General features: G+C 49.2%; 1 protein-coding gene across 1 annotated transcript in view; it reads right to left on the bottom strand.

Annotated features, from left to right (window-relative positions):
* The window catches only part of SLC6A11 (solute carrier family 6 member 11), a gene marked incomplete at both ends in the record, with an annotated part of 99397 nt that overhangs the window by 41217 nt on the left and 33514 nt on the right, over positions 1 to 24666 (bottom strand). The window contains one exon of the mRNA XM_080718118.1: positions 2530 to 2664. Within this exon, the coding sequence (XP_080574244.1) occupies positions 2530 to 2664 (135 nt within the window). The remainder of the gene's footprint in view (positions 1 to 2529; positions 2665 to 24666) is intronic.

The following is a 24666-nucleotide window of genomic DNA, read 5'->3' on the forward strand; positions in this document are numbered from 1 at the left end:
TGAGACAGGAGGATCGCACAGGTTAGAAGCCAGCCTCAGCTACTTAGTGAGGCTCTCAGCAACTTAGTGAGTCCCTGTTTCCAAATAAAATATAAAAAGAGGTCTGGGAGTATAGTCCAGAGGTAGAAAGCCCCTGGGTTCCACCCCCAGTACCCCCCCCACACACAAATAGGGGTGGGCGTATAGCTCGAAGGTAGAATGCCTCTAGGTTCCATCCCCAGCACTGCAAAATAAATAAATAAATAAATAAATAAATAAATAAATAAATAAAATTAAAAATAAAAGAGAGCTAGGGTGTAGCTCAAAGGTAGAATGCCCTGGGTTCAAACCTCACTACCTACTACCTACAAAAGGAAGAGAGAGAGAGAGAGAGAGAGAGAGAGAGAGAGAGAGAGAGAGAGAGGCAGACAGACAGACAGACAGAGGAGGAGGGGAAGGAGGAGGAGGGGGAGAGAGGGGAGGGGGAGGGGAGAGGAAGAGAAATCTATCCTGGATCAGGCAGAAAGTGTAGCCTTAACAAAAATACCCACACCAGTGGCCCGGGGGATGTGTTTTCCACAGTTGCTACTGAGCCTCTGCTAACAGAGGCTGGAGTGGGCGAGGGCCAGCAGTCAGGAGCTCATTTCCTTCTTCCTGGGGATTCTGCCTGCAGTTCAGGATGCAATTCAGGGGCCGAGGGGTGCCCTGAGCTGCAAGGCATGGCAAACTGAGACAAAAATGAGCACGCTCCCACCCCACTGTCCACCTCATTCACCATAACCAAGGTCCATGCCGACTGCAGCAGGTGACCCGCACGCCACAGGCACCACCCAAGCTCCCTCAAGGAGGCAGCCAGAAGCCAGCGGCTAGACGGTTCTCGCACTCTCTACATTCTAATTGAAGAGTATATGCAGATTCCATTGATCTATCTAGGTTTTCTTTTAAGAGAAAAAAAAAAAAACGAGCTAGACGTGGTGGTGCGTGTTTGTAATCCTAGTACTTGGGAGGCTGAGACAGGAGGATCGGGGTTCACGGCCAGCCTCAGCTACTTATTGAGCCCCTCTGCAACTCAGTGTGACCCTGTTTCAAAATAAAGAATAAAATAAAATATGGCTGGGGATATAGCTCAGAGGTAGAATGTCACTGGGTTCAACTACTCCCCCACAAAAAAGAAAAACAGGTACCTCCTTACCTACTCTATTTTCTCTCTCTCTCCCTCCCTTCTTCCTTCCTTCCTTTCTTTCTTTTTCTTTCATACTAGGAGTTGAACCCAGGGGCAATCTACCTCTGAGAGATACCCCCAGTACTACTTTATTTTGAAACAGGGTCTCACTAGGTTTTTGAGGCCCTCACTAAATTGCTGAGGCTGGCCTCAAACCTCCAATCTTCCTGTCTCAGCCTCCAAGGTACTGGGGTTACAGGTGTGTGCTACCATGCCCAACTCCACTTTATTTTCCTTGCATAAATTATTTTGCACACTAAAATTGCCTAGGGGCTTTTAAAAGCTACTGATACCTGGGCCCCCTTCCTGGAGAGTTTATTTTAATGGTCTGGGGTGAGCTCTGGGGCTTTTAAGAGCTGCCAGAAGTGTCTGACATGTGGTAGGGGTTGAGAAGCACTGGGCTTGGTGGTAAGATGCTCTGTTTCTATCTCTTGTTTAATATACTTAATCCCAGGCACGCCACTGCATACCCACGTACAGACCCTTAGGCCTAAACACTTACCACTCACTATTTACAACAGCCAATGCCTTACCTGAGATTGTCTGTGATCTTGAGGAGGAAAAACGCTTGTGATTTTAGCTAACTCCCAGCTGAAATGTACTATTTGCTCCAATTATGAATGGAAGTGCAGGCAATGAACCACAGCACCCTTAGCAATATAGACATCCCAGATGTTTTTGCACTAGGACATTGCTGTTTCAAAACGCCACTGATGCTCAGTGCTGCACTGAAATTATGGACTAAGCAACTCTAACCCCAAGTCCAGAATCTAAAACTTTTTGGGTGCTAATATGTCTCTACAGGTGGAAAATCTCACTACGTACAATTTTGTTTCCTGCATAGAACTATTAAAATATTGTGTAAAATGACCTTGAGACTATGTGTACAAGGTGTACACCTGACAAATAAATTTTGGGTTTAGACTTGGGTCCCCTCCCCAACAGATCCTATCATGCATATGCAAATATTCCAAAATCTGAAAAAATATCCAAACTCTGAAACACTTCTGGTACTCAGCCTTTTGGATAAAGGATCCTCAACCTGGAGTTATCATACTTGCCCCTGGAACTTGCTGTTTAAAGTACGGAGAAAAGAAGCACCTACGTTTACCATGTCACGCACTGGCCTTTGAAAAATTCTTTGCCAGTTTGTATCTCAATATATTGGGTTTCCTAAGTAAGTATTTTGTTGGTGCCTTCAAAACCGTTATCCTGAGAAGATGTCCACAGGCTTCCAACTGGTGAAGCGGGCTGGGGGGCGGAGGGCAGGGTGGGCAGGGGGCCTCCCGTCCACGTGGGTCGCACAGTGCTGAGCAAGCAGCCCTTACCTGCGGGTCGGAGAGCCGGGATAGGTCTGGGTACAGGTAGAACTTGATGCCTTCGGAGGCCCCCGGCAAGGTCACCCCTCGGATCAGGAGGACCAGAAGCATAACATAGGGAAAGGTCGCAGTGACGTACACGACCTGCCCAGAGAGAAGAGAGAGTCAAGGCGTGCCAGTGGCTTCCCGACATCCTCAGCTCCATCCATGTGGCTGCGTGTTGCACACTGTCACCGTGTGCATATATACTGCATTTTCTCTATCTGTGTAACCCAGTCACAGAAGGACACATTCAGTAATCCTCCAGCTTCTGTGGGTGAATTCCCGGAGCACTGTGCACACCAACATCTGTGGATGCTCAAGTCTCTTCTATAAGCTGGCACAGTATTTGCATAGAACCTACGTATATCCTCCCGTATACTTTAAGCCATGTCTAGATTACTTATAATATGTAATACAAAGTAAGTGTTGTAGAAATAGTCAGTTTACCATATTATTTAGGGAATAATGACAAAGGAGAACTCTACCTGTTCAGTACTGATTCAATTTGGGGAGGACTGGGATTGAACTCAAGGGCATTCTACCTCCACACTATACCCCCAGCTCTTTTTATTTTTTTTATTTTGAAACAGGATCTCGCCAAACTGCCGAGGGTATTGCTAAATTACTGAGGCTGGTCTCAAACCTGTGATCCTCCTGTCTCAGCCTCCCAAGTACTGAGATTACAGGTGTGCACCACCACACCTAACCCAGACCTGTATGTTTGTTTGTTTGTTTTTAGGGCATCTTACAATGTTTTCTATCCAAGTTTTTTTGAACCCATGGATGCTGAAACCTGTGAATATAAAGAGCCAAATGCACTGCATAATTTTATTTTTGTAAGGTGCCTAAAATAATCAGAGTCATAGAATCAAAGTGGTTATGGAACAGTGGTTGTGGGGGAGAGAAAAACAAGGTTACTAATTAATAAAGTTCCCATCAAGAAAGAGGAACATGCTCTGGCTGCAGTTTGACGTTGTACTTAGTCAATGACAATGTAGTGCACACTTAGAAACTTCTTAAAGGGAGCAGCTCAGGGGAGAGCACTTGCCTAGCATAGGTGAGTCCCTGGGGTTGACTCTAAGCATTACACACACACACACACACACACACACACACACACACACACACACACACACACACACATATTCTCTCTCTCTCTAAGTATTACACACACACACACACACACATACACATATTCTCTTCCCCCCTCCCTCTCTCTCTCTCTCTCTCTCTCTCTCTCTCTCTCTCTCTCTCTCTCCTGGAATTGGTAAGAGGGTAGCCCTCATGCAAAGGTTCTTACTCCAATAACAAAGTTAAAAGGAAAAAGAAGGAGTAAGCATGGCGGGCCCTGCAGAGAAGAAACAGGGAAGGGGCTCCTTGGTGCAGCAATATGAAGGGACCCTGCTGGAACCTATTCTCCTGCCTGGCTCTCTCCAGGGTACCTGCAGGGTACCTGGATTTTTTAGGGAGCATCTGCTGAGGGCCAACTCTAGGCTTGACAGCACTGTTTGTCAAACATTCACACCATGACTCATAGAAAAAAATATATATCACAACACAGACATGTAGGCTGAGAAGGAAGCTTCCCTAGTCACTCCCACGTGCAATGCATACTAATAATGTCGACCATACTCTTTTTCATCTTAAAAAAAAAAAAAAACCGGTCATGAGCCTTTAAATCCATTTCATAAGTCACCAATGGGCCAAGACTCACATTTTGGAGGAAAAAACCCCCACTTTTAATAAAAATCAAGGTTTTAGAATCACAGGTAGGATAAGATAGGATAGAGGGTGGAGAGGGAGGAAAGACCAAGAGAGAGGAGAAAGAAAACCAGGGCGGCAAAGACCTAGCTTTTGCATGAAGATATTTCGGCTTGGTCAGATTGGAGGCAGGTGACTGGACCCCATGAACACAAGATACCCTTTTAACTGGCAGATCTGATATAAGAATTGAGGCAGTGGGAGACACTTAAACCCTCCCTGAGCTTCCTATCTAGAAGGAACAGGCTATACAAATGGCATGTTCCCCATCCCACTTCAGGGATGAGACTCAGAGAAGTCAAGCCGTTTGGTTCATACATGAAAAAGCAGAGCAGGGGCTTAAACCCAGGTAACTCAAGGTAAGAAGTTAGAACCAACAGGGTATGGTGACAGAGCTGGATTATTTGATATCTACGCTTCTATAATCTACAGTGATGGGGCTGTCCCCAGCTGCCAATTCCTGCATCCCTGTTTCCAGACCAAACATTGGTTCAACTGACATGTCGCACACTCAGTTCAAGCTCATGTAATATCTGATGGCATCTGTCATAATGGCATATACAGTGCCCTTTGTAATGTGTAAAAGGTGCACACAAGTCAAATATGTCAGAGACCAGCAACTGATATTAATAATGAAAATTAGGCCAGGTGTGGTGGCACTTGCCTGGTATCCCAGTACCTGGGAAGCTGAGACAAGAAGATTTCAGGTTTGAGGCCAGCCTCAGCAACCTAACAAGACCCTGTTTGAAAATAAAAATAAAGTAGGGCTGTGGGTATAGCTCAGCTTTAGAATGCCCCTGGATTCAATCCCTAGTACCACGAAGTAAATAAATAAATAAATAAAAGTAAAAATAAAAAATAAGAGGTCAGTAATCAATGAGGATTGATGGTTCCCAGCGTTTCTTTCAATTCTTGACTCTTTTGTTTTTAAACGAGCCCCTCCCCCACTGACCAGCCTGAGTCTATAAAATATCAGGTTGAGGCCAGTGATCTGTGGCTTTTGTTTAATAATTTGCCCCTGTCTCTACCACACGATAGAAGATTAGTAATGGCCCACTGTGTCCAGGAGCTGATCTGCTCTAGAGTCACAGTATTTCTCAAGCTCAGATTTCTTAACAACTCAAAGAAGAAAACACTTCCTGTAAAAACCTAAGAACATCTCAAAATCGTAGAGCCTTGTCTTTTACCTGTGAGACCACTTTGGTGTGACAGAAGCTGCTAATCATGTCCATCCAGTCTGCACTGAGTGGACTGGGCCCCTGGGGTGTCCCCAAGAGGGTCACTTATGACCTGCCAAATGGACCGCCCTGCGTCCAGGCAACATACACAGCGCATCACTCCTCAGTCACTACGATGGCATGGCTTATTAAATGGCGGGTGTCAATTTGAAGCAATTCCATTGTTTTGCTCTGCTTCTACACTGCATTTAGGAAAACCACGTTCCCTCCACTAGCATCCACATCTTCACATTTACGTTCCTTTTATAAAACCATAAAGGAAATACAATATTGAAATGAATTGCCCAAGACTATAGCACAGATGGGTTTGGCTGACAAAATGAAATCACTGGCTGGCCTCTGATATCCTAGGAAAATTCATTTGCATGCTGAGGTTTGAGAGACTTAAGGCACAAAAGGTGCTTTAGGGGCACCTTTATGTAATGCACACAAGAAAAAAGTACTATGAAAGTTGCAAACGCAATGCAGAGGACAGCCCACATCTGTCACTGGTCCCGGCTCTCCTAAAAGCCCCTTCTAGTTTGTTTTTATCCTTGGCCAGACTAGACATTTGGAAACCATCTTTAATTTTTCCCGAGGATAGCTTATAGACTGTCAAAACCCCATACAGATCTTGCCATCAAGAGATTACCCAGAAATGGCATGCATGCTGCCATGCATGCTGCCTGTGCTCCTGCCAGACATCACTAATCAATCACAGCAGTTCTTTTCAGCAAAGCATGGACCTAGCCGCAGAGATTTTCCACACCGTACTCCAGGCAGCCCCCACAGTCCTTTCATCTGCCAGTGTTGACCAAGTCCATGTTTCATATAAATTCCAGGGTCTCCTGCAGATCCGCAGGATGGTTAGACTTGCTGGACATGCGCACACAGGTATGAGACTCCTGGAGTCAGGGCTCCACACAAGAGGGGTCAATAAGAAAGGAGGTGACAGAGACAGGTAGGAATGGTGCTCCCAGGCTCCCTGAGAACGGATCTTATAAAAGCGAGCTGGATCTGGGAATCCAAGGAGAAACAGAAACAGGAGAGGCAGAGTCAGGCAGGAATAACACAAAGACAGCTTAGGATGTGCAGATGGCCACAGGATGCTGTCTCCTGGGACCTGGAGGGGCCTCTCGGGGCCACCCTGGTGCTTAGGCTGGAGTTGGCCTGTTCTCTTTCCTCAGAGGCTCCCCCAGCAACTGGTGACCCAGCTCTGCCACTTTGGTCTCCAACTATATTCTGAACTCCTATCCCAGGAGGCACGGGGCCCTCCTGTATCTTACTTCTTTGTCCCCGTGACTGCCCACGCTGTCCACAATACACCCCAGGCTTCAATCCAGGCCACCTTCTCCCTGCTCCTCTGGCCCCAAATTTGAGGTGCAGGGGAATGCTGGAAAGGTTGGGCTTTGCGTCCCATAACACTGGGGTCAAATTCCAGCTCTGCCCAGACTCGCTGTGTAGCTTGGCGAGTCTCCACCCTTCCCCCAAACACCAGGTTCCTCGCTGCTGGGGCACATGCCAGGCCTCTCCAGGATCCCTGGCCTCTCCTCAGCCTCCCTCTGCCTAGCCCGCAGGGTCATCCAGCTCCCTGACCACCCAAGACGTCATTCCTCTGCATGTCCTCAGGGTCAGGTGCCCTCCCTCCACTGTGGAGTCTCCCCCGACACACAGTCTGGAAACAGCAGCCCACAGTGTTCCATCTGAAATTTCTCTCTTACTACAGGAGCCACCCTCTTGCCCTGTAAACCATCCTGCCTCCCAAGTGCTGGGATTACAGGAGTGCACCATGATGCCCAGCTTGAAAGTATAAAGGATTTTTGTCTGTGTTCTCCATGCTGCAGCGGTGCTCAACCCATGGCTGTTGGCAGGATGACCAAAATAATAAATAAATAACTAACTAAATAAATAAATAAATAAAGTCAAATAATGGGTTGAGACCTGGAACTCTGAGGTTAGAATGCAGGTCTTTAAGAATACTGCTTTGGCTGGGCATGGTGGCACACGCTTGTAATCCCCGCAGGTTCGAAGCCAGCCCCGCTGGCTTACGAGACCCTGTTTCCAAAAGAAAAAAGTATAAAAATGGATCTGGGAGTGTAGCCCAGAGGTAGAAGGGTTTCCAAGAACCCCAGTACCACCAAAGGAAAAAAAAAATACTGCTCTGCAGCTGGGCGTGGTGGCGCACGTTTGTAATCCCCGCACTTGGGAGGTTGAGACAGGAGGATTGTAGAGTTCGAAGCCAGCCTCTGCTACTCAGGCTCTCAGCAACTTAGTGAGACCTTGTTTCCAAATAAAATATAAAATAGGTCTGGGAGTGTAGCCTGGAGGTAGAAGGCCCTTGGGTTCCATCCCCAGTACCACACACACACACACACACTAAAAAGAATATTGCTTTGTGCTGAGACTGTAAGAAATGCTAGATCCATAAAACTCGGGATTTAGGAAAATGAACCACATTTTAAGAGGTGTGTACATAAGTGAGGACATCACAACAAATTTGGTTTTGAAGGACAGGTCAGGTCAGGTCTAGGGCCAGGAAAGCTCCATTGCCAGGTGCTTCTTGCCAATGTTCAAGGTCCCTTTGAGGATGTCCGAGGACCCAGGGTTTGTCTGGACCCGGGCATTATCATGCTGCATTATGCAGTGTTTGGGGATGAGTACAATAAGGTCCTAACAAGGTCCTGTCGAGCAAGCCTGGCTGTTCCTGCCACAGCAGCAGGGGCTCAGACAGAGAGGTGGGTGGGCCTGGGGGAGGAGGGTCTGACCTGTCAGGCCTGTCAGGCCCATGGAATTCGGCCTGGCTCCCCAACACTCCCCTTGGTTAAGAAAGGGCATTTGCTATTGTTTAATTCCCTTTCAGCAGGTCAAGTTGTTCTGAATATAAAGGTTAGCACAATTGGTGGTAATTATACTGTATCCTGTCTTAATTGACTCTAATTGCTCATTTGCAATCCAAAGCTGGAATTGTGGGGTGTTTTTCCCCCTATTTCTAGGACTTGACTATTTATTTCAGAACAGGGAGATTGTCTGATCTCTGGGAAGGCCATAGAAGTTGCAGAAGGGCCGCCACTCCCTAAGTTTTTCAGGATAATGGGGTCAATTGGAAACATGAGTGTTATTCAAAAGGCATTCGGAAAGCAGAGTGGGGTGGGGGCAAGAACCTGGGACCACAGGGTCAGCAAATCCAACATGCTGGGCAGCTTGAGAAAGTTCTACAACCTCTCTGGCCTGGCATTTTACTGTTTGCAAGAGATAGTGGTAGACTAACCCAACCCCCCTCCCTCCCTCCCTCCCTCCCTCCCTCCCTCCCTCCCTCCCTCTCTCTCTCTTACTCACTCATTCACTGGGGCATTCCATCTTGGAGCTATACCCCCAGCTCTATTTTTTATTCATTTTGAAACAAGGCCTCACTAAATTGCTGAGGCTGGTCTCAAATCTGCAATCCTTCCATCTCAGCCTCCCCAGTACTGACATTACAGGCATGTATCACTAGACCCATCTTCAATCACTCTTACAACTTTTTTCCCCATATATGCGCAATATTTCAGTGTTATTTACTTAATATTTTCTGCAAATCAGCATGCTTTCTTATCTTAACAAACAGACGTGATGAGAAAACTGTGAATTGCCTTCATCCACAGAAAACTATCGTGTCTGAACGCAAATAGAAGGTAACTACAAAAATAAAGGCAGCCAAAATAAAATGCGATTAAATTCCAGCCAAAGACTCTCTCTGTGTCTGAGCTGTGTTCCATCACTATTCAAACGGAGCAGTAAGCGAGAGAGAGACATAAATACAACCCAGCACCACACTGCACCTTTCACCTTAAGAGACACTCAAAGGGGGAACCATCTCCCCATGTGACTGCACCTTCTTTAATCAGCACTCGTGTATTACTAATATCATCCTGTGGGTCACCAGGAGAAAAGATTCCTTTTGTATTTGTGGGAAAGATGGGTGGATATTTTTTGAAGTCCTTGACAGCTGTCATGAAATTTTCTAGAACAGTCTGTTATCGACTGCAACCCCTTCCCCAAAGCCCCTTGGAGCTCTCCAGGGTCCTGCCACCAACTTAGGCTGAACTTCCTGTGCTACCCCAAGCCCCAGAAGACACTTGTCCTTAACTCAACACCTACTGGGCGCCAGAAGTGTTTCATACAGTGTCTCTGGCTGATCTTCACATCACGTGAATGGGTTCTGTCTCCACTTTACAGAAGAAAGCATCAAAGATCAGGGAGGTGGCGTGTCCTAGGTTACAGAGCTGGAGGAGCTCAGAAGTCTACTCTACCACACATGCTCTCTTCTCTAGTTGCTTTCAACTCCTGCCTTCTCTTCTGGCTGCCCGTAACCTTAGGCATTCACCTTGTCTATCTATCTATTTATTTATTTGTTTGTTTGTTTAGTGTGTTTGTGAGAGAGAAAGAGAGAGAGAGAAAAGAAGAAGGAAAAGGAGGAGGAGGAGGATGATGAAGGAGGAAGAGAGGGGGAAAGAGAGAGAGACAGACAGACAGACAGTTGATCACTGGGATAGAACCCAGGGGGAGTCTACCTCTGAGCTACATCACCAGCCCTGTTTTATTTTTTTTTTTTTCATTTTGAAACAGTCTCACTAAGTTGCTGAGGCTGGCCCTGAACTGCAATCCTCCCATCTCAGCCTCCCAGGTGCTGGGGTTCCAGAAGTGCACCACTGTGTCCTGCTAATATAAACAATTATCATGCCCATTGCACAGGGGTGGAAACTTGAGGCACTCAGAAGCTAAAATTGGCCCATGACTGCACAGCCACCAAGAGGCAGGAGTCACACTCAGATCCATTTGACCCCCGAGGCCAGGCTCAGCAGCTCCAGGGACCCCCAGGGAGCTCGAGTCCCCTGTGACTCAAGCAGGATCATGTCATGCCGTGTCTTCTGGTGTCTCCTGAGCAAACCCTGCCCATCCTGCCTTCAGACCTTCGCTTCTGCCCTCCCTTGACCTGGAAGATTCTTCCTTCTTCCCTGTCCACCCAAATCATGCTGACCTTCAAGATCACTCCAATCACCATGTCTCCAGGACTGTGCCAGAGCCATCCAAGCAGAAGGAAACACCCCTCGTGTAGCCTGCAGCACACCGCGTGACCTCAGCGTACAGACGCAGGGGCTGGTCTCAGCCTAAGGAGACTGAAGCTTGGATCCAGCCTCAGGTGCTTTCTATGACTTTTGGCTAATTCTTTTCTCTGGGGCCATCTAAAGTTTCCATAGCTTCCCAATGATTCCATAGGCTGGTGACTAAGCCTTTAATACACGGCCCTTTTCAAGGGACAGTCAAGAGAGCCACTCTTGGAGCTGGGCTATGATGGGGATATAGTATGTTTCTAACTCCAGAGTCCTGATCTAAAGCATACCGTGTAGGCAAATTCCTTAAAACATGGAGCAGACAGCCTGGGAAAAGTCACCTCCAAGGTAGGAAATAAACCCTGCAAGCCAGGGGTGACAAGATGCTTAAATAGCAACCACAGTCATTAAGATGGTGGAGTCCGATTTTAAATCCCTGTCTACAGGGTATCTAGAAGTCACCGGTTGGGGGAGGCTCATGTTTAAGCCTATTTCATGGTGAATTAAGATTAGCTAGGGAGTCAATGCTATTGATTTTTACAGAGCTTCACCAGAAAGATAACAACAACAACAAAAAATAAAAACAAATCCCAAAACGGGCCCGAGCAACATAAATAGCCCCTGCCATGCCCAGCCAGGCTTGCATCTTACTAGGAGCTATTATTTACCACCTGGAAAACACATTCAGTACCTTGGCTGGTAATGATTTAAACCCCATCCATCTCTTTGGACTAGAAGGCTGGTGTCACCATGGCAACCGAGGGAACCATTAAAGCACACGTTCCCTGGTGTACATTCCCCAGTATGGGATGCTGCTGGAGGACAACTCCCACCACAGGTCTCCTTACTCTATTAAGCATCTTTCTGGTGATGAAGATGTGGAGTGAGGTAGTATTCAAGGACCACGTCTGTAGTCAGAAAGAGCAAGGTGCTGCCTGGTTCCTGCAAGCATCCCCTCTTCTCCAAGGCCGACTACTCATCCATCCTGTAGGCAAGGACGTGGGGCTCTTCCCGGCCCTTCCTCAGGAGTGTCAGCAATACAAATTCCTTGCAGGATGCCTACACCAGTTGCAACACACTCCTTCCAGACTGCTGTGTTTCTTGTTTCTATGCTCTGCTCCTCTTCTTGCCTCAGTCGATGGCCATTTATCTTCTTTTCCTACCTCTCTTCTCAGCTGCCAACGCTGAGGACACCAGCGGCCCCTTGACAGTCCAGCCTGACGGCTTCTTAGTGCTTGCCCTTACTCTATCTGGCAGCTTCAAAGCTGTGCTTCATTAGACTTTATTGTCCGCTTCCTTTCTCCATTTTTAAAGTCTCTCAAGGATCTGTTTGTTCATGCATCCTTTTAATTAACCAATCAGCCAATCCATCAGCTAACTTTGATTGATATCCACTCAGCAACAGATAGCGTGTCAGGCACTAGAACAAGCCCCGTCAACTTTTGTAAGGGCAGCTTGCTGTCTGCACATTTCTAAGCTGTTCCCTAGAAGCCTAGCTTCAGTCTGCTATGGTTGCAATGTGTCTCCCAAAAGTTCACGTGTTTTAAGCTTGATCCCCAAGCTATTGGAAGTTTTGGCCCTTGGAAGTAATTAGGATTAGATGGGGTCATGAGGGTGGGGTCCCAAGATGGCATTAGTAGCTCTTTTTTTTTGTACTGGGGATTGAACCCAGGGGTATTCTACTTTCAAGCGATACCCCGAGTCCTTTTTCATTTTTCTATTTTGAAACAGGGTCTCACTAAGTTGCTGAGGGTTTTGCTAAGTTGCAAGTGTGTGTAGGAGCATGAGTGAGAGGTGACACCGCAGAACAGGAAGCCAGAAAAGAATTCAGAGGGTGGGCTGAGAGTTACCTAGGGAAACTCCCCCCACTCACTAAACACCTCCCGGCAGGCTCTGCCTCTTAAAGGTTCCACATCATCTCCCAACACCACCACTCTAGGGACCCAGCTTCCAATACATAACTCCTCAGAGGAAAAGCACATCCACACCATAGCAATTGTTCAATTGTTTACCTTATTATCTTTTTTGGGGGGTGGTGGTACTGGGGTTCCTGGAAGCCTTTCTACCTCCGGGCTACACTCCCAGACCTATTTTTACATTTTTATTTGGAAACAGGGTCTCCTAAGCCAGCGCGCACGGCTGGCTTCGAACCTGCGCGATCCTCCTGTCTCTGCCTCCCAAGCGCGGGGATTACAAGCGTGCGCCACCACGCCCGGCTACCTTATTATCTTTGAAATCAGGAAATTGTCCAGGTGGCAGCTATGATGCAGTTTCTGCTGCTAGAGCACGAGGCTCCAAGGTCGTAGCTGTTCCTATTATTATCACTATAGTTCTGCTACGGCTCTTTGGGCTAAAATATTTTAAATTAATTTAAACCAATTGCTGTTCAGTATTTAGGTCTTAAAAAGATTGTGCCATGCTTCTGGAGGAAGGCACAGAGGTAGGTGAATGAAATTTGAGACTGTAAAGCAAATTTAAATCATTATAGAGAGATGAGGACGACTCCCTATTTTCTTGAGAAGATGCAGCCAGGTACTCCATGGGTCACATGTAGATGAAGCAATGTCACGTTCTGCTCCTGCAGTGCATGCAGACAGACTGGCAATAACGCCCCAAGCAGCGCAGCGAGGCCTGGAGAGCCTCCCATTCCTTTGCAGGAGCTGAAGACGCAGCTTCAAGGCAGTAAGTGCCCTTCCTGACTTCTTCATTGTCACAGGAGGCCAGTCAGCTAGAGGTGTGTTTGTTTCTGGCAAATGCCCTTCCTAATTGGAAGATTTATGTAACTTTTGCTACATAAAATAATACTGTAACTTAGACCAGATGAAACATTTTGTATCAGACATTTCTCATTTTTGGGGGGAGGGGGACACAGGTTCTTATGAAAATCAGATGATTTCTATGAGCCCTTACCCTAAAAATATGTAGATATTGATATGGTCCCAGAGCTTCTGTACAATTCCAAGACACTCATGGGATCCTTGAAGCATACATGGGTCCCAGGTATGAACGTCCCAATGCAGGTACAAGTGTCAACACTTCGTGGGCCAGTCACATCTCTGCAGGGACTCTTACAGGAGTCCCAAGCCTGAGGTATCCCAAGAAGATGAATCCCTCAACTGCAGCCACACTCTCCTCCTACCAGGTGTCTCTCTGTCCCAACAGCACCACTGAACACCGACTTCGCGCCCCCTTCACCTCTGTGTTCAGACTTGGGGAGGGCTGACTCCCATGTTTGTGTGTTTCCCAATCCTACCCTCATCTATCCATCTCAAAGCTGTCACTGTCTCCGACTGAATGACCCATGCCTGAGAGAGAGTGAGAGTGTGTGTGTGTGTGTGTGTGTGTGTGTGTGTGTGTGTGTGTGTGTTGAATCCAAAGACATTCTACCTCTGAGCTACACCCCTACATACCCTTTTATTATTTTCTGTTTGGAAACATGGTCTCACTAGGTTGCTGGACATCTGGCCGAGTTGCTGAGGCTGTCCTCAAACCCTGACTCCTCTTGTCCCAGAGCTGGGAGGACAGGTGTGCACCTCCACGATGGCTCCATGGTGGCCTTCATAGGAAGACAGCCTGGCATGTCATCCCTGGGCTTAAAACTTCTTGGCAACTGTTACGGTTTCAACCTGGACCACCCTCCTCACCTCAGGTGTAGATGAGCAGCCATGTTGGAGGCTGAGCTGGGCTTCTGGCAAGGGGCCTGGGATGTGGCCCGAGGCGTGTTTCCAGGGAGGAGCAAGTGGCTGTAACTTCCAGTTTCTGTGGCGCATCCCGAGGTCATCCCTGCGCTCCGCAGACTTGTGGCTGGCTATCGTGGACTGAGGACTCAGAACTGTGGGCAGATGGGCCTCCTTTCCTTTAAGCTGTGGTCAGAGTTCTGACTGAAATGGTGACTCTCCACTGCTCCCAACTTCTCACTAGGCTCCTACTCCCCTTCCTGGCCAACCAGTCCAGGCTCCCCTCCCCCTTGAGCAGTGCCCGTGCTGCTCTGTTCTATTCCTCTGTCCTATTTTCTCTGTCTCCCTTCCTCCACCCTGGACCATCCCACATGCAATACAGGGACCAAGTATAATTTACTTCAGTGTCTTTGGGACTTATCAGGGTGCCTGGAACCCAGCACGTGCTTAATCATTGCAGGCCGGATTCATTTGAAGGCATGTGGCTCCACAAGCAGTAAAGCTATGTTGAGGCAGAAAAATAGGCTGGTTCCCAGTCCAGCCCTGTGACCTTGAGCTGGTTCGGCCCCTCTCTAAGCCCCAGTGGGCTTAGAAAATGAAGATACTGGCTTCAAAGGGTTGTGGTAAGGGGCAACCCAGAGACATGTGGGGGCATTTCAGGCTCTGTATTAATGACCAAGGACTAGAAATGCCGGGAATCCTGTAGCACCTGGGACGGTCCTCACCCAACAGAAACCCCGCCCAGCTTCTTGAGATTTCCATTTCCTATGTGTGTGAGAAGAGTGGCTAATAATAATAATAATAATAATAATAATAATAATAATAATAATAATAATAATAAATAATGTAGTAGTAGTAGTAGTAGTAGTAGTAGTAGTAGTTTTTATTTTTGTTATTGTTTTGGTACTGGGGATTGAACCCAGGGGCATTCCACCTCTAAGCTACACCTCAAGCCCTATTTTATTTTTATTTGGAAACAGGGTCTCACTAAGTTGCTGAGGCTGGCTTTGAACCTGCAATCCTCCTGTTTCAGCCTCCCAAGTAGTGGGATTAGAGGCATGTGCCACCATGCCCTGCTTGTTTATAATTATTAAACCTATAATCAGATTCTGTTTTATATGAAACCTCAGAGTTTTGTTTTTTGTTTTTTATTTGATTTGTGTGGGGGGGGGCTTAAAATGTGTTTTATGGGTTGAACTTGGGGCCTTGCATTTCAAAGTATTTTTTTAACTTCATTTTAGTTGACACTGAATTTCCCAGAAATGCAATCACCGTGTAAATCATGGTGAGGCTGAGCACTCTTTCTTCAGTAATTACCAAGCAGCAATCGTCATTTCAGAAAATCATGTCCCCAATATGAATCCCACCCATGGAATGTGAGCGTGTACCACAATAGTCTTGTATCAGTCTGTGTTTGTAGCTCTGGCAGTTATGGGGTTGTAACGTGTGTGGTCAGAGGAAGAGTGTGGACAGAATTCAATGGAGCATGCTCGCCTGTCCTGACAGCCACAAGCATTCCTTCCAAGGTGCCAGCACTTGTCTAGTTCGTTCCACTTTCTCCTGTGCCTGAGCATTTAAATACTGAGGAGCATGCTGCTTTATTTACAAGTTTCTGTCTTTGGGCTTTTCCTATAATGTAGCTAGGGTGTTATGTTGCTTTTCTTGAACTGCTTCATGCAGGCAGATTGTTTGTGAATTGCATTTCAGGGTGGTCAAGATATATTATAAAACTCTTACATACAAAGAGTGTTGGGTCTGTGAGTGGCTTAAGAAGCTAAGGGGTTGGAAAGCCTCCAGGACGAGGCCTGGCATACACTCAGCACTTTCTTCCTGGGTGTTGCTACTATTATCATCAATATACTGGGCCAGTCATAATTGTGGCACAACATAATTACGATTCAGGATAAAGACCCTGTCTGGCTTCTGCAGAGTGTGTTACCGCTGGCTCCCATGTTCTCACTAGGGGCTCTAGCTCATCACACATTGGGGGTTGTCAAAGAGGAAGGACACAGCTGTTGTCACAGCACACATCTTGGTGTGAGGCCGGTCGATGCACGGCGACTTTCCTAAAATACATCCCTGTTCAAGAACCTTCAATGGCTCCCCACTGCTGACGGGGCCTTCGTTTGGTACTTGTGGTCCCCCTGCTGAAATCTGGCCCAGCCTATGGCTTCCCCATCTCCACTCCCCCAGGGTCTACTGTCTTTACTTCTCCTCCAGTGCAATGCCCAGCTTCGACCCCTCCTCCTGCCTGCTCTCAAGTCTCACCACTCCCAAGAGGCTTTTCCAGGCCCCTCAGGGCCACAGGAACTTCCTGACCCAAACTCTTTCCTTGTGCTGACTGTGTCTTTGACAGTGAAGATTTACTCAGGGCTCAGGTGAGTTCTCTTCAAGGGGAGTATATCCAATCTTCCCTGCCCACTCAATTGAGGCTGCTTTGGAATTAGAGAATGCGTTTATCAAAATTAGGAGCAGCAAAATAAAATACCAGCCACCCTAACATCCTGCGCCGCAGCACAGTGTGAGTATTTATACCCTATCTCTTCACCTTAGCCATACAATGAGCTCTTCTGTGCCCAGATGAAATAACTAGAGATAGAAAGGGCACTCTGGAGGCGGAACGGAGATCCAGCCGGCACACCTGCCGGGGTGCAGAGGCGCAGCACTCAGCCCCTGATCTCTTCTGCCTGGTACCACAGGAGTGAATGGTGGCCAAGACAAGCAGAGGAGCCAGCATCATAGATGCACTGATTTGGGAACCACCCTGGCAGATCAGAGTTCAAATCCTGCCTTCTTCACCAACTCTGTGACTCAGAGCTGACAACTTACCTCTCTGTGCCTTCCTGCCCTCATTTATATTTAAAATTTAATTGGTGCATTATAATGACACATAATCATGGGATTCATGGTGATAATTTCATATATGCATAGAGCATAATTTGGTCTGTTTTCTCCTCTGAATCTCCTCTTTCCCTCCTACCAACCCCTTCTACTGGTCTCTCCTTCCTTCCTTCCTCCCTCCCTCCCTTCTTTTCTTCTTTCTCTCTTTCCCTTTCTTTCTTTTTGTGGTACTGGGGATAGACCCCAGGGGCATTCTACCTCTGAGCTACACCCCCAGCCTTATTTTTTTAATTCTTTATTTTGAAACAGGGTCTCCCTGAGTTGCAAAGGACCTCACTAAGTAGCTGAGGCTGGCTGTGAACCTGCGATCCTCCTGTCTCAGCCTCCCTAATGCTGGGGTTACAAGCGTGCCCCACCACGCCCGGCTACGAGGCCCCTTTTGTTTCCTGTTTTCTCTCTCGCGTCTACATAGGAGACAAAACACATGCCCTGTGATTTTCCGAGTCTGGCTGATCTCACCTAGTCTGATAGTCTCCAGTTACAGCCATTTTCCTACCAATGACATAATTTCATTCTTTATGGGCCGAGTAAAACTCAGCTATGGACATGTACCCCATTTTCTTTATCTGTTTGTTTGCTGATGGCCACTGAGGTTGGTCCTGTGATCTGTGCTGCTATAAACACGGCTATGCAGGTACTGCTATAGCATTCTGACTTTGTTTTGGAAAGTGACTGAGGACTGGTGTAGCTGGCTCATATGCTGCTTTCATTCCTGCCTTTTAAGAAGCCTCACACTGGTCTCCAGAGCGGATGTACTAATTTACACTCCCACCAGCAGTGTCTGCAGTTCCTGTTTCTCCAGATCCTCGCCAGCACGTATTACTGTTCATATTCTTGGTAAGTGTCATTGCGCCTGGCGTGAGATGGGATCGCGGCGTAGCTTTGACTCGTGTTTCTCTGATTAGATTAGTAATGATGTTACGTATTTGTTCACATTTTGCCGAAACGCCTTCATTTATAAAGTGCCTTCTCCAGCACTTGCCGGGCAGTCTCCTGTGACAGGTGAATGAAACACCAGGAGCAGATGTCAAGTCCAGCATGGGGCATACTGTGGGTGGCCCGTAAGTGGTGCTCCTTAGCTCAGGGAGAGGGGGGGTCTTTCTGACTCCACCTCCTCACTCCCCCTTGCCCTGTGATCACCCTCCGCTTGCTCCTGGGTGTCTCCAGGAGGGTCTGCGTTTGAGGCGGCACACCTGGACTCACACACATCGCCGACCACCTGCTCTACTCCCGACTCCGCTTCCCCAGACAGGCTTTTCTTCCAGTTTCCTTAGACACTGTTGTAGAGATGAATGACGTGGCTGCTGGGCCAGGCTATAGAACTGTCACCGCCGTCAGTCCAATGCGTCCTGGCGCACAGCCTGTATCCCATCCATAAGGTGGGTGCCCTCGTGCCCAGCCCCATGACCACTATTCTGCCACTAGAAACTGACCGTGGCCTGTGACTCAAGCCTTCAGAGCCTCAGTCTTCTGTGTCTGCAGCGTGGGTGACCGGCTCTGACTTCATAGTGCATGTACAAGTGTCCACGGGAGGAATGTTATGTAGTTAATTTCAGCTGCGTGTCCTCAGGCAAACCAGAACCTCATCAGAAAAGCAAGAGGACTGAACTTGTTTCGTTATCTGCACACCTGTCATCCCAATACGTGGGAGGCCAAGACAGGAGGACTGCAGGTTCAAGACCAGCCTCAGCAACTTGGCAAGACTCTCTTTCAAATTAAAAAGTGCCAGAGGTATAGCCTGGAGGTAGAATGCCCCCGGGTTTAATCCCCAGTACCAAGAATCAAGCAAGCAAACAGAAAAACACGATAGCTACGACATCAGTAGGGCATAAGAAGTTTTCAGCCTCGTTGCTGATCGTATAGGACTGCTATTGTATACGTGGCTCTCCCCCGACTAAAATATCATGATATGCATGCCTGGCCCCCGCCACTCTCTTCTCTGCAGGCACGCTGACTGGTCCAGGTGGTGGCGGGGATGAGGAGGTGGGGGTGGGGAGGGGAGAATGCAGCCTGTGCTAGAGGGAGCTAGCAGCTCCCATCAGTGTCACCTGCACGGGCCAGGCGTCTGTTGGTGACAGCAGGTGGGTGCTTCTGCCACATGCCAGCTGCGCCACGCCACCCAGGCCACTGTCTGCCCTGGCGCACACGGCACTCTAGGCCACCTTAAATGGCACTGAGGGCCTCTGCTGCTTCGGCCACATCTGTCAGAGCCAGCCCATACGTCAGCCCTGCCCAGAGCTCCTAGACGTGCGGACCCTGGGGCCTGCAGTGTGCCTTCCTGTGTGCCCGACTCCACCTTCCCCACCGGGGCCATCCCCCTGCCACCGGTGCTCTTGTCCTGCTAACGGTGGCAGAAAGGGACACAGGCCCAGAGAGGCAAAGCAATGTGAACAGCAGCAGCCAGCAAAGCACAGCGCGGCCTGGGCCGAAGCGCAGGGCCGGCAGGAGGCTGGGAGGACCCAGGAGCCCGTCGCCTGCTGCCCCCGTCTGACTGCCACCTGTGTCTTTGTGGTGCCTCGCACGGTGCTCGTCTTCTAAGTGCAAAATAAATTCCTCACTCATTTGACATCGTTCTCCCAGGAGGAGGCACTCTGCCTTACGCTGAGGGCCTCTGGTTATTCTGTGTCTACCATGTGGGAGGGTGGCTTCCGTATCCCAGGGAGACCACAGGACCGGGCTTTGCCCAGTGACAGGTGCCCCAGAGGTGCTCAGGAAGGGTTAACAGTGCCCACATCTACCAGGGCTTTCTCTAGAGCTGGCCAGCCCTGCAGAACAGCCCCCCCCCCCGAGCAATTGCTCGGACTTTGGGGGGCCTTTGTGCTTTAATAAAGACGGTATTACTGAGTCGCAAAGCCTTCCTCTTTTCCAAGTTTCCTTGCTGCCAGGGTTCCTGCTAAAGGTGAAGCCCCGTCATTCAAGGCCAGAGAAAGGGCTGAATCAAGATGCTGAAGTCTTTTGACTTAATGTCACCATCTAGCACTCTCTGCGAGCACCGCGGTGTGAGAATCACTCCCTGCGCTGCACAAAGGCCCCTCCACGGCGGCTGCTTCGGGCGTCCTTGGGTTGTGGGGGCCCCGGAGCTGGGGCTCTCCCCAGCTGGCTGCCGGGTGCTCTGCATGCATCTCATGAACGCTCTAGTTTCCTCTCTGAATGCAGACATCGGCCTGGCCGCTGCAAGAGCCCCGCCACCGAGGCCGCTCTCCGGCTCGCCTCGGGCACCAACAAAGGCCACTTGAGGGCCGAGGGACAGCACTGCCCAGTTCCTTTCCCGGGCCCGTTCTCTGCTCTTTCACACATCTCTCCCTTTTATTCCCCTGCCCCCTTTACTCTTGCTTTATGCCTCATTGAACCCATTAGACACTTTATAGGGTGCTCCTGAAGAGTAAATTGTCTGTGTGGGGCTCCTGATGGCTGTCCCTGCTGGCGGTCCAACCTGCCCTCTGGTGCAGGGGATAGGAGGAGCCTCCTGCAGCCCCTCGGGGCTGGGTCCTCACCTGGAGTGCTCCTCCTGCGCCTACAACCGGGAGCCAGGGGACCCCAGCGGACTCTGCCGCTGCCCCCCAAGGCCTGGAGGCTTGTGCTCCGTGAGTCTTTGTCTGTTCATCTGTGAAATAGGGATCATCAGGGGTCTGCCTCTTGGGGTTGCATGAGGGCTGAAGCGGTTAAGGTCTTGGAATGGGGTCTGGGTGGGAGAAGGCGCCGCTCGGGCATTTGCTTTACTCTTTCTGAATGTGTTTGTTTGTACTGAGGCTGAACTCAAGGGCATTCTGCCTCTGAGCTCTGCCCTCAGACCTATTTTATCTTTTACTCTGAAACAGGGTCTTGCAAAGTTGCCGAGGCTGGCCTGGAACCAGCGATCCTCCTGCCTCAGCCTCCCCGGTACTGGGATGACAGGATTTGCATTACTCTTACCACCCTGCAGACGACGACAAGGTCTGTTTCAGAGTCCTTGTGTCACCTCCAGTGCCTCTAGCTCGTTGGTGAATGAGGGAAGGCAAGGGAAAAAGAAATCAATTCCAGGCTGTTTGCAGCTGTTTCTGGGTGAGTGTGTCTGTCTGTGTGTGGGTTTTCTCCCCCCGCCTTGGTGTCCTGGAGCTTTGAAAAGAATTGAAAACAGAGCCTGAACGCAGTGAAAAGGCACGATTCTTCTTAAAACCCCGGCTAATCCTGCAGCTTCCTTTAAAGGGGCAATAGGAGGAGGCAGGGAAGGGACCAGAATTGTTTTCGCAGCGCCCTCCCCTCCCAACCACTGCTCCTGGAGACCAGGAAACGAGAGGGAAAAATCCATAAATCATCCACCGAGAGCAGGACGGAGGAGGAACCAGGCAGGAGGGTGAGCAGAGACCAGAGTCAGCGGGGAGCTGTGGGTGGGGGCCGTGCAAGGGGGACGCTCTGACTGTCTGGTGGGCAGGGGTGGCTGGCTGCAGTGGGCAGAGTGTCCAGGGCACAGGCTGGGCCAGCCACCCATTCAGAAGGTCAACGACAGCATGGTCTTAAAATCCTGTGCTGTAGCTGGGCCTGGGGGAGCATGCCTATAATCCTAGCACTTGGGAGGCTGAGACGAGAGAGGATCGCAGATTCAAGGCCAGCCTCGGCAACCTAATGAGGCCCTATTTCAGAAAAGGCGGGTGTAGCTCAAGAGGTAGAATGGGCGGGGTTCAATCTCCAGTATGAAAAAAATAAATCCCTAAGGCACATCAGGCCTTGCAGAACAAGGATGCCACCCCAGAGACACCTCACCTCCCACCACCTCTCTACCATCGCCGCCGCCATGGTCATCTGCTAACAGTGATGCCCACGGCCTCTGTCCCCACACCAGTCCATCCAGAACAGGCAGCCAGAGCCGGTCGGAAGGATGAAAGTCAGAGCAGGCCACAACTGCGTGCAAGCCTTCAGTGTCTCTCCACGGTAAGCAGACGAAAGCCTCTGCCTTCTCGTGGCCCAGGGGGCCTGCGCACGCCACCGTGCTCCCCATCATAGGTTCTGGCCTCTCGAGCTCACCTGGCTCTCTCCACCTGAGAACCTGCCATGTGCTGCCCAGCTAGCCGCTGCGATCCTCCCACAGTGCCCAGGTGCTCTGGCCCCAGAAGGCCCCGCCCTCACCCTTCCCGCACAGCCCCCAGGCTCCTCCTACAGCATTCTGCTTCCTCTTGGTAAATACTTTTACTGGTGCGTTGTAGGATACAGCGAGGTGCAAAGCGACGTGCTAGTACATGCACACGACGCCTGGTGTGTTTCCTTCTGGGTTGCCGCCTATGTCCCCCCACCCCAGGACCACTGAAAAGAGCACCTGGCCTAGTGCCTGACATGCAGTAGGTGCATAATAAACGCTTCCCGGGAGAGTGAAAGAATGAACGAGTGAAAGCGGAGCATCCCCAGCAAATGAGCGTCTGGGTGATGAGGTATCATTAAAACTGCAGCCATTTCCTTGGTGGTGGTAGTATAGGGACACGCCTGTGCTTGTAAGCTTTCTTTAAAAACTACTCTGTGGTACTGGAGATTGAACTCAGGGGCATTCTACCGCTGAGCTATACCCACAGCCTGTTTTATTATTTTTTTTTTCATTTTTAAACCTTTGATCTCTTCTCTCAGGACAGGAGGATATGCTTGGTGGTGCGTGCCTGTAGTCCCGGTACTTGGGAGGCAGAGACAAGAGGATTACAGGTTTGAGGCCAGCCAGCCTCAGCCACTTAGTGAGACCTTGTTTCAAAATAAAAAATAAAAATAAACATACATGGCTGGGGATGTAGCTCAGAGGTAGAATGCCCCTGAGTTCCATCCCCAGTAGCACACACAAAAATAAAAAAAACTCCTAAGCACAGGCAATGACCCTAAAGGTGCAAATGGCCAATCTCTGGATTACGTTAAGGCCTAGCAAAGCCACAAAAGTGGGACGCATCAGCCGGGGGTGATGGCGCACGCTCGTCATCCCAGCATTCGGGAGGCTGAGACAGGAGGACGGCAGTTCTGGACAGCCTCGGCTACTTAGTGAGGCCCTCCGCAACTCAGTGAGACCCTGTTTCAAAATAAGGAATAAAAAATAGGGCTGGGGGTGGAGCTCGGAGGTAGAATGCCCCTGGGTTCAATATTCTTTATTGTAAGAAAAGTGGGATGCATTGTAATATAAGTTTTTTTAGTCACCAACAAATATGCACAGACGTACCAGGAAAATAACACAAAACTACAATGCTGTTTTGCTGCACCTGCTTTAGTATGGTCAAACAGGTACCCTCAAGTTAATTTGAAATGACTTTTTCAAAGAATTCAAACCATTTTAGTTTTATCATACTACGTATCAGTAGGTGTGTATAAAAGTGGTAGTCTAGCTGGGTGTGGGGGCGTGTGCCAGTAATCCCAGTACTTGGAAGGCTGAGACAGGAGGATCGCAGGTTTGAGACCAGCCTTAGCAACTTAGTGAGACTCTCGGCAACCTAGTGATGCTCTGTTTCAAAATAAAAGTAAAAAGGGCTGGGGGGTAGAGCTTGGAGTTTAGAATGTCCCTAGGTAATATAAAGCGGGTAGGAGACAGTCTAGTAATAATCTTCTCTGGAGGCACTGGGGAGCCACTGAATGCTCAATGCTTGTTGAATGTGTGGGTGGGCGAGCGCCCAAAATCACTCAGTAGTTCCAGGTCGCTGAGACCAGGAGAAGCTGGCGGCAGCGACGGACGAGGTGAAGTTGACGGAGGGGTAACTCTCCACATCCTGGCCACTCGGTTTCAGTCGCCTGTGGAAATGTCTGTCTTCTGGAGGCTGACAAACCAGAAACTGTTTGGAGGTTTCCTTGGGGAGAAAAACGGTTTTTCAGCATCCTCTTTTCTTGGGACTGAGAAAGGGGTTTTTGTTTTAAGTCCACAGATTTCTGGAATTTCCAATAGTGGCTAGAAAGGAAAGAATCACTAGGTAGCACTAAAACCGTGCTCCGTTACTGTGGCCCGGAAAGACACCGACTGATAAGCAGCTGCTCCGTACTCCAAACCGGGCTCAGCGCTGGCCTCGGCCCAGGACAAGAGCGGACGGAGGGACGCAGGCAGAACCAGGTTTCAATCACAGCTCAGTCCCCTGAAGGTGGGTGGCCTTAGGCAAAACTTATAACCTCCCTGGGCCTCCTCTTCCAGATTTGTAAGAGAGCATTTCAGCTTAGAAGCCGAGGCGCCTCCTGGCCCTGACGTGCCATTTCTGATGTCTCGCAGACAATTCTCAGGCAGCGGCATCCCCAGGTCCTTGGGCCTGCGTGGCTCGCCTGCTGTGCTGGTTAAGGCAGCGCTTGCTGGTGCTCTGCATCACGACTGCTCGCCTGATCCTGCCCTACCCAGGCGGGCTACATGCTCAGGGGACCAGTCTGTCCACTGTCTTCAGCACTGCATCCCCAGCACCTCTCAGGGAGCCTGAGGCATGCTGGGACTCAGGCATTCCACCAGTACTTACTAAGCCACAGTTATGGAGCAGGCACCTTGCT

The sequence above is a fragment of the Muscardinus avellanarius genome, assembly GCF_963383645.1.
Source record: "Muscardinus avellanarius genome assembly, chromosome: 22".
Taxonomy (NCBI): domain Eukaryota; kingdom Metazoa; phylum Chordata; class Mammalia; order Rodentia; family Gliridae; genus Muscardinus; species Muscardinus avellanarius.